This window comes from Talaromyces stipitatus, genomic scaffold (assembly GCF_000003125.1).
Source record: "Talaromyces stipitatus ATCC 10500 scf_1105507295555 genomic scaffold, whole genome shotgun sequence".
Taxonomy (NCBI): Eukaryota; Fungi; Ascomycota; class Eurotiomycetes; order Eurotiales; family Trichocomaceae; genus Talaromyces; species Talaromyces stipitatus.
The window spans coordinates 3,716,725-3,730,184 of record NW_002990116.1 but is presented as its reverse complement, the minus strand read 5'-3'; the positions used below and the strand labels follow the sequence as shown (position 1 = coordinate 3,730,184).

Sequence of the window (13,460 nt, the reverse complement as noted above, 5' to 3'; positions counted from 1 at the left end):
CTCCGTTGAAGTAAGTTAATGTACTTATGCAATAGTCGCTAAAAAGCGAGGGAAGAGCGGAAGGTGCCCAAGGGCAACCTTCTTACCTTGACCATGCCTAGCGATATTCTTAGAACAATATATATTCCTGTGTTATCTATGCCTGAAATGCAAAATTAAATTGCTGGGATTGATTGTAAATGAATGGATCTCGTGGCCGCTCTGTTCCTTATTTACACAATACCATATCCGACCAGTCCGGCTGAAGCGAGGTGAACAACGTTGGAGAGTACTAAGCAATCCCGTACATCATAGCATGAAGTCAACTCATTATTCACAACTGATGGGTATCTGTGCGAATTCCATCTGGCCAGAGTTGGTCTTAATGACGATATCTCTGCCTCGTAATGATGACTGGCCTAACACTGAGAGATGAGATTGCCGTTAGGTCTATCCAAGAGGCAAGTATCCTTCACACATTCCGGGTCTCTTGTGTCGTCCAGGGAGAATCAGAGCAACCGGGGGCCAGTGGCTGAGATCGGATTTAAGTCTCCAGTGTTGATGTCAAATATAACATACTTCAATACTCAAGGCACGTGACCCAGATTTCATTTTCCGTTCTTGAAGGCAGGTTGATGCTCCATAGTCTGAGAGATGAATCCTCGGAGAGCTGCCCATCTATTCGACGTGGAATTAGATCCAGTACTCGTGAATTGGTTTTCGGGCTGCTGCTGTGCGTTTGATGCAGCTTGTTCAATAGCACTCATCTGTGCCATATTTTGGATAAACCTGTTACGCTCCAACTTTTCCATCTTCTCTTTTCTCTTCATAGCTCCCGGGCGATGTTTCAATGTCTTGTGTCTGATAATATTCGCTTGATTGGCAATGTCTGAGGTGACTTCGTCGTCGGCATCGGGTAATGCATCGGCGAGAGAATCGAGGCTGGTGACCAGCTTTTTCGACGGTCGTCGTCGCTTGGGTGATTTCAGTTGAGATTTCGCTACCTTATTGACGAAGACTGAGTGTTTTATCAAGCGCTTGTCTTTCTTGGTCGTCCGAAATTCATCTGGAAAGAGGCCATGGTTGACCGAAGGTATGGCGCCTCGGCCGCTGGGTGCCTTGCGAGTAGGGGCCACAGGAGCCTGCTACAGATTAGAGCCACACAATTTCGATTACTGTTCTCGACTACATACCATGTCAATAATGAGATTCGAGATAATAAAAAAGGCACAACGTGATACGTAGAGATATGGAGAACCAAATTGCATGTGGTATATGGAGAAAAAAAAATAGAGTGGCTCGTGCTCTCTGTGGTAAAGGCGGGGACGCATGTGACGTCGATTCTTACGCCGTCCCTTTTCTGCTTGTCAACAAATACTCTCTGACACTAACGCCTCTGTGATAGTACTACTCTCAGTTCATGAATTACTTCAAATCTGCGTCACATGCCACCACCCTGAGGAAATCCTGCACCTCTCACCGACGACTTCTAGCCACCACCGCCACCACCACTTCTTCGACATTTATTACGCCCTCCACAGCGCCTTCGTTTTCAAATCGCCAAACTATATCACCCTGTCGCTACACCACATTGCCCTCACGCAGAAACCACCAATTTCGTTTTAGCCCTCAAACTAGCCAAGCCAAAATGTTGCTATCCACCAACTCGAAGAAGCACAAGGTGACCGTTATCGGTTCCGGTAATTGGTGAGTCGCAGGTGGTGTGCGTGCAGTCAGAGACTACGTGGCTAACATCCATGCAGGGGAACTGCAATCTCAAAGATCCTCGCCGAGAACTGTCGGGAGCGCAATGATATATTCCACGAGACGGTTGAGATGTGGGTGTTTGAAGAGAAGTTAGAGGTGCCAAAGAATTCCATGCATTACAAGTCGTCTGAGCCCGTCTGTCAAGGTCAACACAACTTGACAGATATCATCAACGCTCTGAACGAGAATGTCAAGTATCTCCCTGGGGTTGCTCTCCCCAAGAACATCCATGCCAACCCCTCGTTAGAAGATGCTGTTAGGGACTCTACGATTTTGATCTTCAACGTCCCCCATCAATTTATTATCCGGATCTGCGATCAACTCCAGGGAAAGATCCTGCCCTACGCTCGTGGTATCTCGTGTATCAAGGGTGTCGACGTTGAAGAAGAGGGAGTTAGTCTCTTCTCCGAAACCATCGGCAAGAAACTCGGAATCTACTGCGGCTCCCTCTCCGGTGCCAATATCGCAAACGAAGTAGCCAAGGAGCTCTGGTGCGAGACGACAATCGGTTATGATCCTCCTCACCTTGACTCCAAGGCTCCTACTCCGGCGGGCGGTTCTCCCTCCCAGTCACAGGTCGATCTTGTCTCTTTTGAACACAAGGACTCGTCCGGGCAATATTCCAAAGTCAAGCTTCGACCTCTGCCTACCGACTACCCACCAATTGACCACGCTCTTTGGTGGACATTGTTCCACCGTCCTTACTTCCATGTACGTGTTGTAAGCGATGTTGCCGGGGTCGCTCTTGGTGGTGCTCTCAAGAATATCATTGCTGTTGCCGCTGGTTTTGTGGACGGCATGGGCTGGGGTGACAATGCCAAGGCAGCCGTCATGCGCGTCGGGTTGTTGGAGATGGTAAAGTTTGGAACGCAATTCTTCGGCAATTCTATCGAGACGAAGACATTTACAGAAGAGAGCGCCGGTGTCGCAGATCTTATCACTAGTTGCAGTGGTGGGCGTAACTTCCGTTGCGCGAAGCTCAGTGTCCAGCGAGGTGCTCCCATCGAGGAGATTGAGAAGCAAGAGCTCAACGGCCAGAAGTTGCAAGGCACGTTGACTGCTGCTGACATTAATAAATTTTTGAAGAAGCAGGGTGCGGAGAAGGATTATCCATTGTTCACTGCTGTCCACCGTACGTTCTATCCCGAGCTATGAATTCCAACACTGGCTAACTTGATACAGGCATTTTGAAAGGCGAGATGAGTGTCGAAGATATACCTTCACACATCGAGCCCAAACTTTAATCGTGAGACTGTTTTAATTATTTCTTGCAGGCGGTGGTGTTGGTGTTGGAGAGAGTGGAGTCGCAAGAAGGTGAATTTAGGACAGGGTATATACGGACCGATGTCTTTAAGGCTAGGAATGAATCGAACATTAATTGAATAGCGGTCTGAAATACTACCATACTACTGAATGGTACTCAATATAATATAATAGATAGATCTTATGATTATCAGGTTAGGAAGCCTTGCTAGCCTCAGATATTCAGGCATGCGACATGATGTCATGGGCGGTCTAGCCCCGCGAGACAAAAGCCAGGAAGTTCATCTTCCCATCGCAAACAACAGAACAGAGACACCAACATCCCAATGATCCCACGATGGTCGCTTTGCCAACCTTGTCTAAGCCGTCTGTGTCATAGTGGATATGCACAGTGGGTGTGACACATTACGTACACTTACTAGTCCTTCTGGACCTGACTATAAGCTAGCCCGAGCTTACAGTAATAAAACCCTGTCCAAATTCCACATGTTCTCCGCCATTTCTGCCTCATAATCCCCCCCAAACCACCTCCTACCCACCCCCGATCGCTTCAATTCACATTGCGCATCAAACAATGGGTAGTACACGACAGGTATATCTGTTGCCGTTGACAGACAACGGTGCGCCGGATATACCGGGTGGTTATATTTACTTACCACCGCCAACTACCCCCGCCTATGTGCTGCGCTTCGTGATTGAAGGTACAAGCTCGATTTGTCGGAAAGGGAGCTTATGGGTGAATATACCGGAGGAAGGCGCGAGATTCGATCGGTCGAAATTTCGCCAATTCACGTGAGTTATATAGTCTACTGAGAAATGTTGTAAAAACTCATCTATGATATGACAGTCTTCAACCGGACTTTAACAAAGATATCCATATCGATGTACCCATAACCCAGGCTGGCGCGTTTGCTTTCTATACCACCTACTCGCCTCTTCCCGAATTCACGGCGTCGTCTCTTCCCTCACAGAAACAGGAGAAGAGCGAAGTTCACTATGTCGATGTGTCGCCGGCGTTGTCTCTGCGAGGCGCGGAATTACCATTGGATGCTCTGTCTATATTCTCGGTTATATCCAAGTTCATGGGAAAATACCCAACTGACTGGGACGATCATCTCCGCGGCATATCGCAGCGAAATTACAACATGATCCATTTCACACCGCTGATGCAAAGGGGTGAGTCCAATTCGCCCTATAGTATCTATGACCAGTTGCAATTCGATACGGGCGCATTCCCCAATGGCGAAAAGGATGTTGCAGAGTTGGTGGACAAAATGGCTACTGAATACGGTTTGTTGGCGTTGACGGACGTCGTTTGGAATCATACTGCGAATAACAGTAAGTGGCTTGAGGAACATCCTGAAGCTGGATATAACATTGAGACAGCGCCGTGGTTGGAGGCTGCTCTGGAACTTGATACTGCCTTGCTCAAATACGGAGATGATCTGGAGGAGCTTGGATTGCCTACGGAATTTCACAGCGTGGATGATCTGATGAAAGTTATCACTGAAATGCGCAAGCATGTCATAGATGCAATCAAATTGTGGGAGTTTTACGTTGTAGACGTGAAAGAGAATACCAGCCGAATCATCAAAAAATGGGCAAATAGTCCATCCTCGCCACCCATTGACGGTGCTGAATCATGGAGTTTGAAGCAAAAAGCAGATTTTATTCGTCAAAATGCTCTTCCTAACGCTTCTCGCATTCTCGGGAGATTCTCTCGAAAGGTGGATGAGAAAGAAGCCTCGCGCTTGCTTGCTACTTTACACGGACCCAAGGACACAGCAGACAGCTCTGCAGTGGAAGCAGAACTTATTCGCATTCTCGACGAGGTCAACCTACCGTTCTATGAAGAGTACGATGCAGACGTCAAAGTCATCTTGGATCAATTATTCAATCGCATCAAGTATGTCAGAATTGATGATCATGGGCCGAAACTGGGACCAGTGACCAAGACCAGTGCTCTTATCGAAACCTACTTCACCCGGCTACCCACCAACGAAACAACCAGGAACCATAATTCGCGTTCTATGGCACTGGTTAACAATGGCTGGATATGGAATGCTGATGCTATGAAAGACAACGCCGGTCCAGACTCTCGGGCATACCTTCGTCGAGAAGTCATTGTGTGGGGCGATTGTGTTAAGCTGAGATATGGATCCTCGCCTAAGGATAACCCATTTCTTTGGGAGTACATGGCCAAATATACACGTCTTATGGCCAAGTACTTCTCCGGTTTCCGAGTTGATAATTGCCACTCCACTCCTCTGGTGGTGGCCGAGTATCTGCTCGATGAAGCACGCAAAGTCCGACCAAACTTGACTGTCTTTGCCGAACTATTCACTGGATCTGAAGAAACTGACTATGTCTTTGTGAAACGTTTGGGTCTGAGCGCGTTGATCCGAGAAGCTATGCAGGCATGGAGCACCGCTGAATTGAGTCGTTTGGTTCATCGACATGGAGGCCGACCAATTGGAAGCTTTGAGCTTGATCTTCCTACGGGATCTTCTCCAGCATCAACCGAGCAAGAAACCATTGCCCATATCCGACAGAGTCCGGTGCATGCACTATTCATGGACTGTACGCACGATAATGAAGTTCCAGCCCAGAAGAGAGATGCAAGAGATACATTGCCAAATGCTGCGTTGGTTGCAATGTGTGCCTCTGCTACTGGTAGTGTGATGGGATATGATGAAATATACCCCAAACTCATTGATCTTGTTTCCGAAACTCGTTTGTATACATCCAAGTTCTCACGAAATGAGACTCTTGAAGTTGGTCCCGGCGAGGGCGGTATTGGCGGTATAAAGAAACTTTTAAACCTGCTACATACCAGGATGGGCAAAGAGGGATACGATGAAACGCATATTCATCACAATGGAGAGTACATTACTGTCCATAGAGTACATCCAAAGACACGGCAAGGTATATTCTTGATCGCGCATACGGCATTCCCTGGGTATGGCAATGGAAACGGAACTCTTGCCCCAACTCACCTTATTGGCACTCATGCAAAGCTAATTGGAAGCTGGAAACTGGAAGTCGAAGATGGCGCAGAACCTCGAAAGCAGGTTCTCGAAGATGAGACTTCTCTACGAGGTCTACCGAGCAAAGTCGTCGACATTGATGGTGCCAAAGTCAACATCAATGGAGCTGACTCCACTTTGAGTATTACTGAGCATCTAATCCCCGGTTCCATTGCATTGTTCAAGACCTGGATCCCAAGTGCCGAACATGCAGATGGACTGGATCATTACATCACCAGTGGCGCTGACGAGGCATTCTCAAAACTCAACCTGATCGATCTCAACTTCCTCCTTTATAAATGCGAAGCTGAAGAGAGAGATTCCAGCAACGGGCAGGATGGCGTGTACGCTATTCCGAATCATGGTCCGTTAGTCTATGCTGGTCTTCAGGGTTGGTGGAGTCTGCTTGAGAGCATTATCAAATACAACGAACTCGCGCATCCTTTATGCGACCATTTGCGCCAGGGACAGTGGGCATTGGATTATATTGTCGGTCGTTTGGAGAGGGCAAGCAAACAGGAAGTGTACAGTCGTCTCGATGCGCCAGCAGCTTGGCTGCGAACACGTTTCGATGTAGTCCGAACATTACCCAGTTTTCTACTCCCGCGATACTTTGCTATTATCGTGCAAAGTGCATTCACCGCCGCATGGCGACGGGGTATTCAACTATTCAGCAAGAACGTCCAACACGGTCAACAATTCATCCATCAACTAGCCATGGTCAGTGTGCAGCAAGTCGGCTACGTCAATTCGGCATCCTTGTGGCCAATCAAGAGCGTACCCAGTCTGGCCGCTGGTCTCCCGCATTTCGCTGTTGATTGGGCACGGTGCTGGGGTCGTGACGTCTTCATCTCACTCCGCGGTCTACTTCTTTGTACAGGTCGTTTTGATGAAGCCAAAGAACATATCGTCGGTTTCGCCAGTGTTCTCAAACACGGAATGATTCCTAACCTGTTGAGTAGCGGCAAGCTACCGCGATACAACTCTCGTGACTCGGTCTGGTTTTTCCTACAGGCTATTCAGGATTATACCAAAATGGTGCCTGACGGTATCAAGATTCTGGATGCAAAAGTCCCACGACGATTTTTACCGTATGACGATACCTGGTTTCCCTATGATGATCCACGAGCGTACTCTCGATCATCAACGATCCGAGAAATCATTCAAGAGGTATTTCAACGGCATGCATCTGGACTTAGTTTCAGAGAATACAACGCCGGGCCCACGCTTGATGTTCAAATGAAACCAGAAGGATTCCAGATTGATGTGAATGTTGACTGGGACACTGGTATCATCTTCGGCGGAAATCAGTTCAACTGCGGTACATGGATGGATAAAATGGGTGAGAGTGAAAAGGCAGGAAGTAAAGGAGTTCCTGGAACGCCACGAGACGGCGCCGCTGTCGAGATCACTGGCTTGTGTTATAGTGCTTTGAAATGGGTCGAAGAACTTTACTCAAACGGACAGTATGAGCATGCCGGAGTCAAGATGGACTCTGGTGAGGAGACAATTACATTCACCGAATGGGCATCAAGAATCAAATCCAACTTTGAGCGATGCTACTACATCCCCCTCGACACCAAGGACGACAAAAACTATGACATTGAACCTTCCCTCGTCAACAGACGAGGCATTTACAAGGATCTCTATCGCTCCGGAAAACCATACGAAGATTACCAACTCCGTGCCAACTTCCCAATCGCCATGACCGTTGCCCCCGATCTCTTCGACCCCGAACACGCACTCCAATGCCTCTCGCTCGCAGACTCAGTCCTCCTCGGCCCCACAGGAGTCAGAACACTAGATCCGTCCGATCTAAACTACAGACCTAATTACAACAACTCCGAAGATTCAACTGACTTCTCAACTTCAAAAGGACGAAACTACCACCAAGGACCGGAATGGCTATGGCCTCGCGGATTCTTTTTACGGGCTTTGTTACGATTCGATTTATTGAGACGTAAGGGGGAGCATGAACGTACAGAGACGTTTCAGCAGGTTACTAGACGGTTGGAAGGGTGTAAGGTTGCGATTAGGGAGAGTCCCTGGAAAGGGTTGACTGAATTGACGAATATGGATGGTGCTTTTTGTGCGGATTCGGTATGCCCCCTTCCCCCGTTTTTCGCCTCCATTTTGACCTTGTTTCGAATGGTTACTGATATGGTTATAGTCCCCTACTCAGGCTTGGTCGGCGGGTTGTTTACTTGATGTGTACTATGATGCAAGGTTTCAAGGTGGTTCACATTGATTAGAGATTGGGGACCTCGGGAGAAGACGAAGGTGGATGCTACGAACATGACATTCTGTCGTTGGATGAGAGCGAATTGATAAACGTTTCATTGCCTAAAATAAAGTACTTGACTTTTCCTAAACCGTTGAAGTAAATATCATGCTTGGCTACTTTTTGCGTTGACTTTGGAACGGAAATAGATAAGAGAAATATTTATACATTCATAAATATATGGTGATGTCAAAAACGAAATATCTTATATGCACGCTTGCTATAATCAAATGGGGTACTCGTGTAAGAAAAATGCAAAGAAAAATGCATCATGACAACCAAGCACAAAGCAGTTTTGGTATATACAAGGCGATAGTCATCGCCATCGACCAGGAGATGGTTTTGATGCAGAGGTGGACCAAACAGTATAAAACTTCCGAATCTCCTTAGGATCGTAAGAAGCTACGTCGTGGAATTCGGCGGTCTCGGGTCCACAGGCCGGAGTTGACGGGACTGTCGATGCACGATTGGGATCCGTCCATTGACCGTCTCGGGTGCCGAGTTCGGGGATTCTCAGATCCATTATGCATGCGGCGAAGGATTGGCGCCGGTCGGTTCTGGCGCTTATTCCAGTTGGCGGCCTTGAGGATGAGGATGTTGGCCCGGCTTCGGGGGCGACTGTATCGTTATCTTTGTGGGTAGATGTTGTATTGCTGCTATTCCACATGCTCAATAACTTCCGATCAAATGCTGCAGGCTGGCTGAGGTGCTTTCGTTTCCGTGAGGCCTTGATTGGTAGCGGCGATAAAAGACCAGACTCCGCGCGGTCCATAAAGGACGCAGACCCAATGCTACCATCGGAAGCTACATTCAAAGCTTTGATGGCAACATGCATGGCAAGCCGTGTCTTGGTGGTATACGTATCAATATCGAATATACGTGCCTCGCCCGACGCACCAAATGCCCAGACCCGGACTCCGCCATTCGATGTCTGGACTGAAAAGTCGACGACCTTGTCCATGCGCCCAATTTCCTTGCCGTAAATTTTTAACGGCCAGAGCATAGCTGTGGGTCGATAACTAACTCGCAATAAAAACTCCCAGTCGCCGTTCTGGTTCTGCGCTAGACTGCCGCGACGCTTCGAATTGCGTTCGTTGTCAAGGAACCAATCGCGCGCCAAGTCACTATCACCCATAACGTTGTCACCTTGCAATTGTCGCTCTCGTCGAAGGACATTATACACATCGACGGGTACAGTGTACAAAATGATGCGATCTTGGTAAGCAGCCACAATACGTAGACCCCGGCTCAGGTCCGAGCCTACCGCAAAAATAGTTGGGATTCGTGCTTCTTCCGTATCCAATCCTTGATCAGAAGGTGGTATACAGATCATAGCACGCGTCAAGTTTGTTGGCCCGCCAATTGGAGCATCAGATCCGATGCAGAGATAGCCAGTGACAGGCTCAATAAACAAAATATGTAAACCATCATTCACCGGCATTGCCCGATAATGGTGACAATGCGTTGCTTTTACCAGACTCAGACGACCATTCTTCCGTGGAGTCCAATGAGTGAATGCATTGACTCGAGAAGAAAGATGGAATTGGCAGACAACATCTTCGCCGTTCGCGGCACGATGACATTGGCACCCTGAAGCACCTGGACCGGCTAGTGATGAGATCAATCGCAACTTGGAGGCCTCGTCAATTTCGACACGACTAGGCAAAAAGTGCAATATCTCAGCTGGTTGAGAAAGTGGAAACATTTTCCTAGAATCCTCTTGTGTTTTTTCATCAACCCAGTGCAACTCAATACCGGAACCGCATCCAAACGCAACACATCGACGACCAGGACAGATTGATACGCTGCGAGGAGGATCCTCCACCGAACAAATATCATGGAAGTATTTCCTCGGTGCCCTCGTTAGGCGATTCATCGTGCGACGTGTGGAAACAGTTCGAGGGCCCATCGGTGGTCGTCCACTAGTCGTGGCCTGCTCAACAACTGCGCTGGAAGCAATGGCATCTCGGAATTCGTCCATCTTTCTAGCCTGGTCTGCAGGAATGTCTTCTCTGGTCGAGGAGCGCTTACGTAGAAAAGGTGACGGCTGCTCGGGAGAAGTGTGAACGGGGACTCCCTTGATATCACAGATCATGCCAACTCGACCTCGCAACAACGCAGCAATCACAAACCTAGGTGTACTGGTATCGATTGTGGCTGACAGGATTTCGTATGGACATCCAATGCTTGATACGGGGAGGATGTCGAGATCGTTATCCCCTAAGAACAAGTCCTCTGGTGTAGCCTCCGATAAACGAGGAGGCCCCGAGTCACCTCGCTTTCGGTTGCCCAAGTAGTACACGTAGATCATACACCCCGTCGCAACCAGAACATAATGGCCACATGTACTGACGCTGAATTTGATCGATCGGGAAAAGGCGGGATCCCGCAGGGCGGCTGTGAGTCGAGGCGCGGAACCGTTAAACATATCCCGTGATAAGCCCGGGGACTCCTTAGGCAATGATTCACGAGATAGCTGACCAAAATCTACAACGCCGGTCGGTAAAAACCCGCTCTTTTCAACATTGACCTTTCGACCAGATAGCACACATTCGGTCGAGAAACGCTTGCTCAATCGCCAAACTAGACTTTCCTCCACACCGTCGATAGGCTGATAGGTTTGGCAATCACGTTGCCACGCATCCCACCAGCCGGCCCTCTTCAACATACTTTCAAGAAGCTTTTGATGGAGACTGGCACGCATCCATTGCGAGCATGTTCGTCGAGCGTTGTCAAAGTCTCGAGGACTTAGCATGGCATAGATTTGGAAGAGTATCTCTGGAGGTGTCCTGTTTGCTGCTGGAATGTGTTTGCAGAGATTGCCACCACCTCGCCATTCTGTTTCAGAAGACGACGTCTCGCTTGCTGACAGGTCAGGACTGGAGCTATCGGGAGATGAGGCATCATTGTCAGATAGAGTCGTGTCTTCCGAGATGCAGGGCGACGATGAAAGATAACCCTTTGATTGAAGGTCAGAAGAATCCAGTGCAATGATATCCGCAGTGCTCTCGGCACTGTGTGGTTCAATGGTGAGCTCTGGGAAAGGTTCCGTTGCCGCGTCCCAGTCATCTGACCAATGCAAGGGCTTCTGGGGTAGAGTATCGGAAGTTGTCTGATTGCTAGACTCTGACCACCAGGAAGACGCCATTGGTGCAGTGTGAGTGCTGCCAGACATTTAAAATGTGTAGAATGCGATGGAAACGCCCGCGCTTTGATGGTCGGCCCCCCCTCTATGTATATATAGAGGATATATATCCTATAATTAGATAGTCCGACCAGAGGGTGGGATTCCTTGGGACGGAAGTATGACGGAACCGGGTCTAAGAAGTAGACTTTGTTCGAGACCAAATGAGGCGTTCCGACTTCTGTAGACGATTGAATTCAAAGACCGGATTCAAAAAAGCAGAAAAGAGGGACCACCCCAAGTTTAACCTGGAGCAGATGGAAGAATCAGAAGCAAGACCCAGCGGTGAGCTGTCATCTGCATTTCTCGGCCAGATATTAATCTGGATGGTTGTCTTGCGGTAGAAAAAAATGAGTTTGCTGTTCCGATCTATGAACGGCCCATTCGAGCTTCGTTGGCGACCTACCAAACTCAGCAGGTCACGCGCAACATGTAATCGGGCAGTGGCCGGAACGATGGTGTTAGTGCTAGACTCAAGTCGGTGGCGTCGAATGAGTGTTGTTAAGCGTAGCCACTGACCGGCAGTGAAGGATGCAAGACTTGATATGCAGTATAAACGTAAATTGATAACATAACAGACAAAAAAAGAAATCAAAATGAGCGATGTCGAATGTATTTATAAACCATTTGTATGCCGAGACAAGCAGAATATGCACGACGTATGAAACGAGACGATCAAACTGATTCACTTACTAACCCACGGTATCAACCGCCCCTCTAGTGAAAAGTCTGACGAGAGCCGGCCCGTGAAACGGCCAATTGAATTGGAGGGGAGGCCAGTCAGAGAGCAAGGTGGTCGTCTTCATGCTTTCTGAATGGCTGGTCCGCGATACCTGAACCGAAGTTTCTTAGACCGCGGACCGGCTGACGTTGATACAGTTAGCCGACAGGCATGAAAAGGATGAAAAAACTGGGGACGATGGGATAAGGGTGGATCAATGCCTCAATCGGCCAGGGAGCAGAGGCGAAGCGGAGCAGCTAGAAAACTAGTACGTACGTAGAAGTTTAGCAGAAATTTAGAAAATGATGGATCCATGCCGCTAGAGCGGGATGGGAAGGAAGTTGACACATATTGACCATTTTGTGTGAGCTGAAGAATGGGATGAGGTGATGAAGATCAAAGAGATGAAGAGGATGGAAAGAAGAAAAGAAGAAGAAGTTGAAGTTGAAGTTGAAGTTGAGATGAGATTAAGGCAGTAAGGACAGTCAGAAGGAAGGAGCACAGAAGGAAGGAGGCGAGGCCCCGCGCATCTAAAGGATGCCTAATTAATCAGGTGTCGAGTCTAGCCGGTCAGCCACACCGCGCTACCTGCATCTTCCCTGCATCTTCTCTCTCGTCTCTACACCGTCTCTTTTCTTATCGCCAGTCACAACTCATTGCTAATCAGCTCATCTCACCACCGACAAATCTAGAACCCGCCATGCGAGGACGCGTGGATTCAAAACATCCGAGGAATGCTTCCACTCTGTACATGACAACTCTACTTCGTGGACATATACATAGTACTACCATATCTACTGTCCGGGGTACATCTCTATGATCACTCGAGTCGATGATCTTGCGGATCTCACGTCAACGTGGGGTATATTCTACCTACATCTTCCATATTCATACTTTGTACCACAACGATCGCCGGCTTTGCCCTAGAGAGGCTATTCCGAGTCATCAACTACGCCCCTGCGTATACTGCATCAGTCGCACGCTCAGTGGATACCGCCGCAATGGACATCTGGCGTATGACGATTGCCAGCCACTAACTTAGGAGCTTGAACGCGAGTAAGTGTGCATATGTATTATGCAATGCAAAGCTGGAATATGCATTCGCTGTCACCCCCTCCTTGGCCATGATATGATAATCCTCCGGATTTCGCAGCGAAGATGGACCGGATAGACTCATGTCCTTGGATTTTCGAGGATAATTGCCACTCGGGAATGGTTTCCTTCTGACGGCTCTCACAT

The 13,460-nt window shown here is 48.4% G+C and overlaps 4 protein-coding genes across 6 annotated transcripts, besides 1 other annotated feature; 2 read left to right on the top strand and 2 right to left on the bottom strand.

The window, feature by feature from the left end:
- Positions 1–111: 111 nt before the first annotated feature.
- TSTA_124660 (uncharacterized protein) lies at positions 112–1,254 on the bottom strand. The gene is made up of 2 exons (XM_002482694.1): positions 1,173–1,254; positions 112–1,121 (listed from the first exon to the last, which is right to left on the bottom strand). Exons 1-2 carry the CDS (start codon positions 1,245–1,247, stop codon positions 588–590), a joined length of 609 nt encoding a protein of 202 aa, XP_002482739.1. The 5' UTR covers positions 1,248–1,254; the 3' UTR covers positions 112–587.
- Positions 1,255–1,539: 285 nt separating this feature from the next.
- Positions 1,540–3,304, top strand: TSTA_124650 (glycerol 3-phosphate dehydrogenase (GfdA), putative). 3 transcript variants are annotated; one of them, XM_002482691.1, is made up of 3 exons: positions 1,540–1,686; positions 1,743–2,878; positions 2,929–3,304. In XM_002482691.1, exons 1-3 carry the CDS (start codon positions 1,628–1,630, stop codon positions 2,988–2,990), a joined length of 1,257 nt encoding a protein of 418 aa, XP_002482736.1. In that variant the 5' UTR covers positions 1,540–1,627; the 3' UTR covers positions 2,991–3,304. The 3 variants fall into 3 exon arrangements, with proteins under 3 accessions (XP_002482736.1, XP_002482737.1, XP_002482738.1); XM_002482692.1 differs by having other exon boundaries at positions 1,743–3,304; XM_002482693.1 differs by having other exon boundaries at positions 1,540–2,878.
- Positions 3,305–3,583: 279 nt separating this feature from the next.
- Positions 3,584–8,674, top strand: TSTA_124640 (glycogen debranching enzyme Gdb1, putative; the record flags this gene model as incomplete). Its single annotated transcript, XM_002482690.1, has 3 exons — positions 3,584–3,801; positions 3,857–8,135; positions 8,206–8,674. 3 exons carry the CDS (start codon positions 3,584–3,586, stop codon positions 8,281–8,283), a joined length of 4,575 nt encoding a protein of 1,524 aa, XP_002482735.1. The 3' UTR covers positions 8,284–8,674.
- On the bottom strand, positions 8,633–11,464 carry TSTA_124630 (F-box domain protein; the record flags this gene model as incomplete). Its single annotated transcript, XM_002482689.1, has 1 exon — positions 8,633–11,464. The coding sequence occupies one exon, from the start codon at positions 11,462–11,464 to the stop codon at positions 8,633–8,635; it is 2,832 nt and encodes a 943-aa protein (XP_002482734.1).
- A 1,145-nt stretch (positions 11,465–12,609) lies between these two features.
- Positions 12,610–12,677: a sequence feature (CT-rich).
- Between the last annotated feature and the right edge of the window lie 783 nt (positions 12,678–13,460).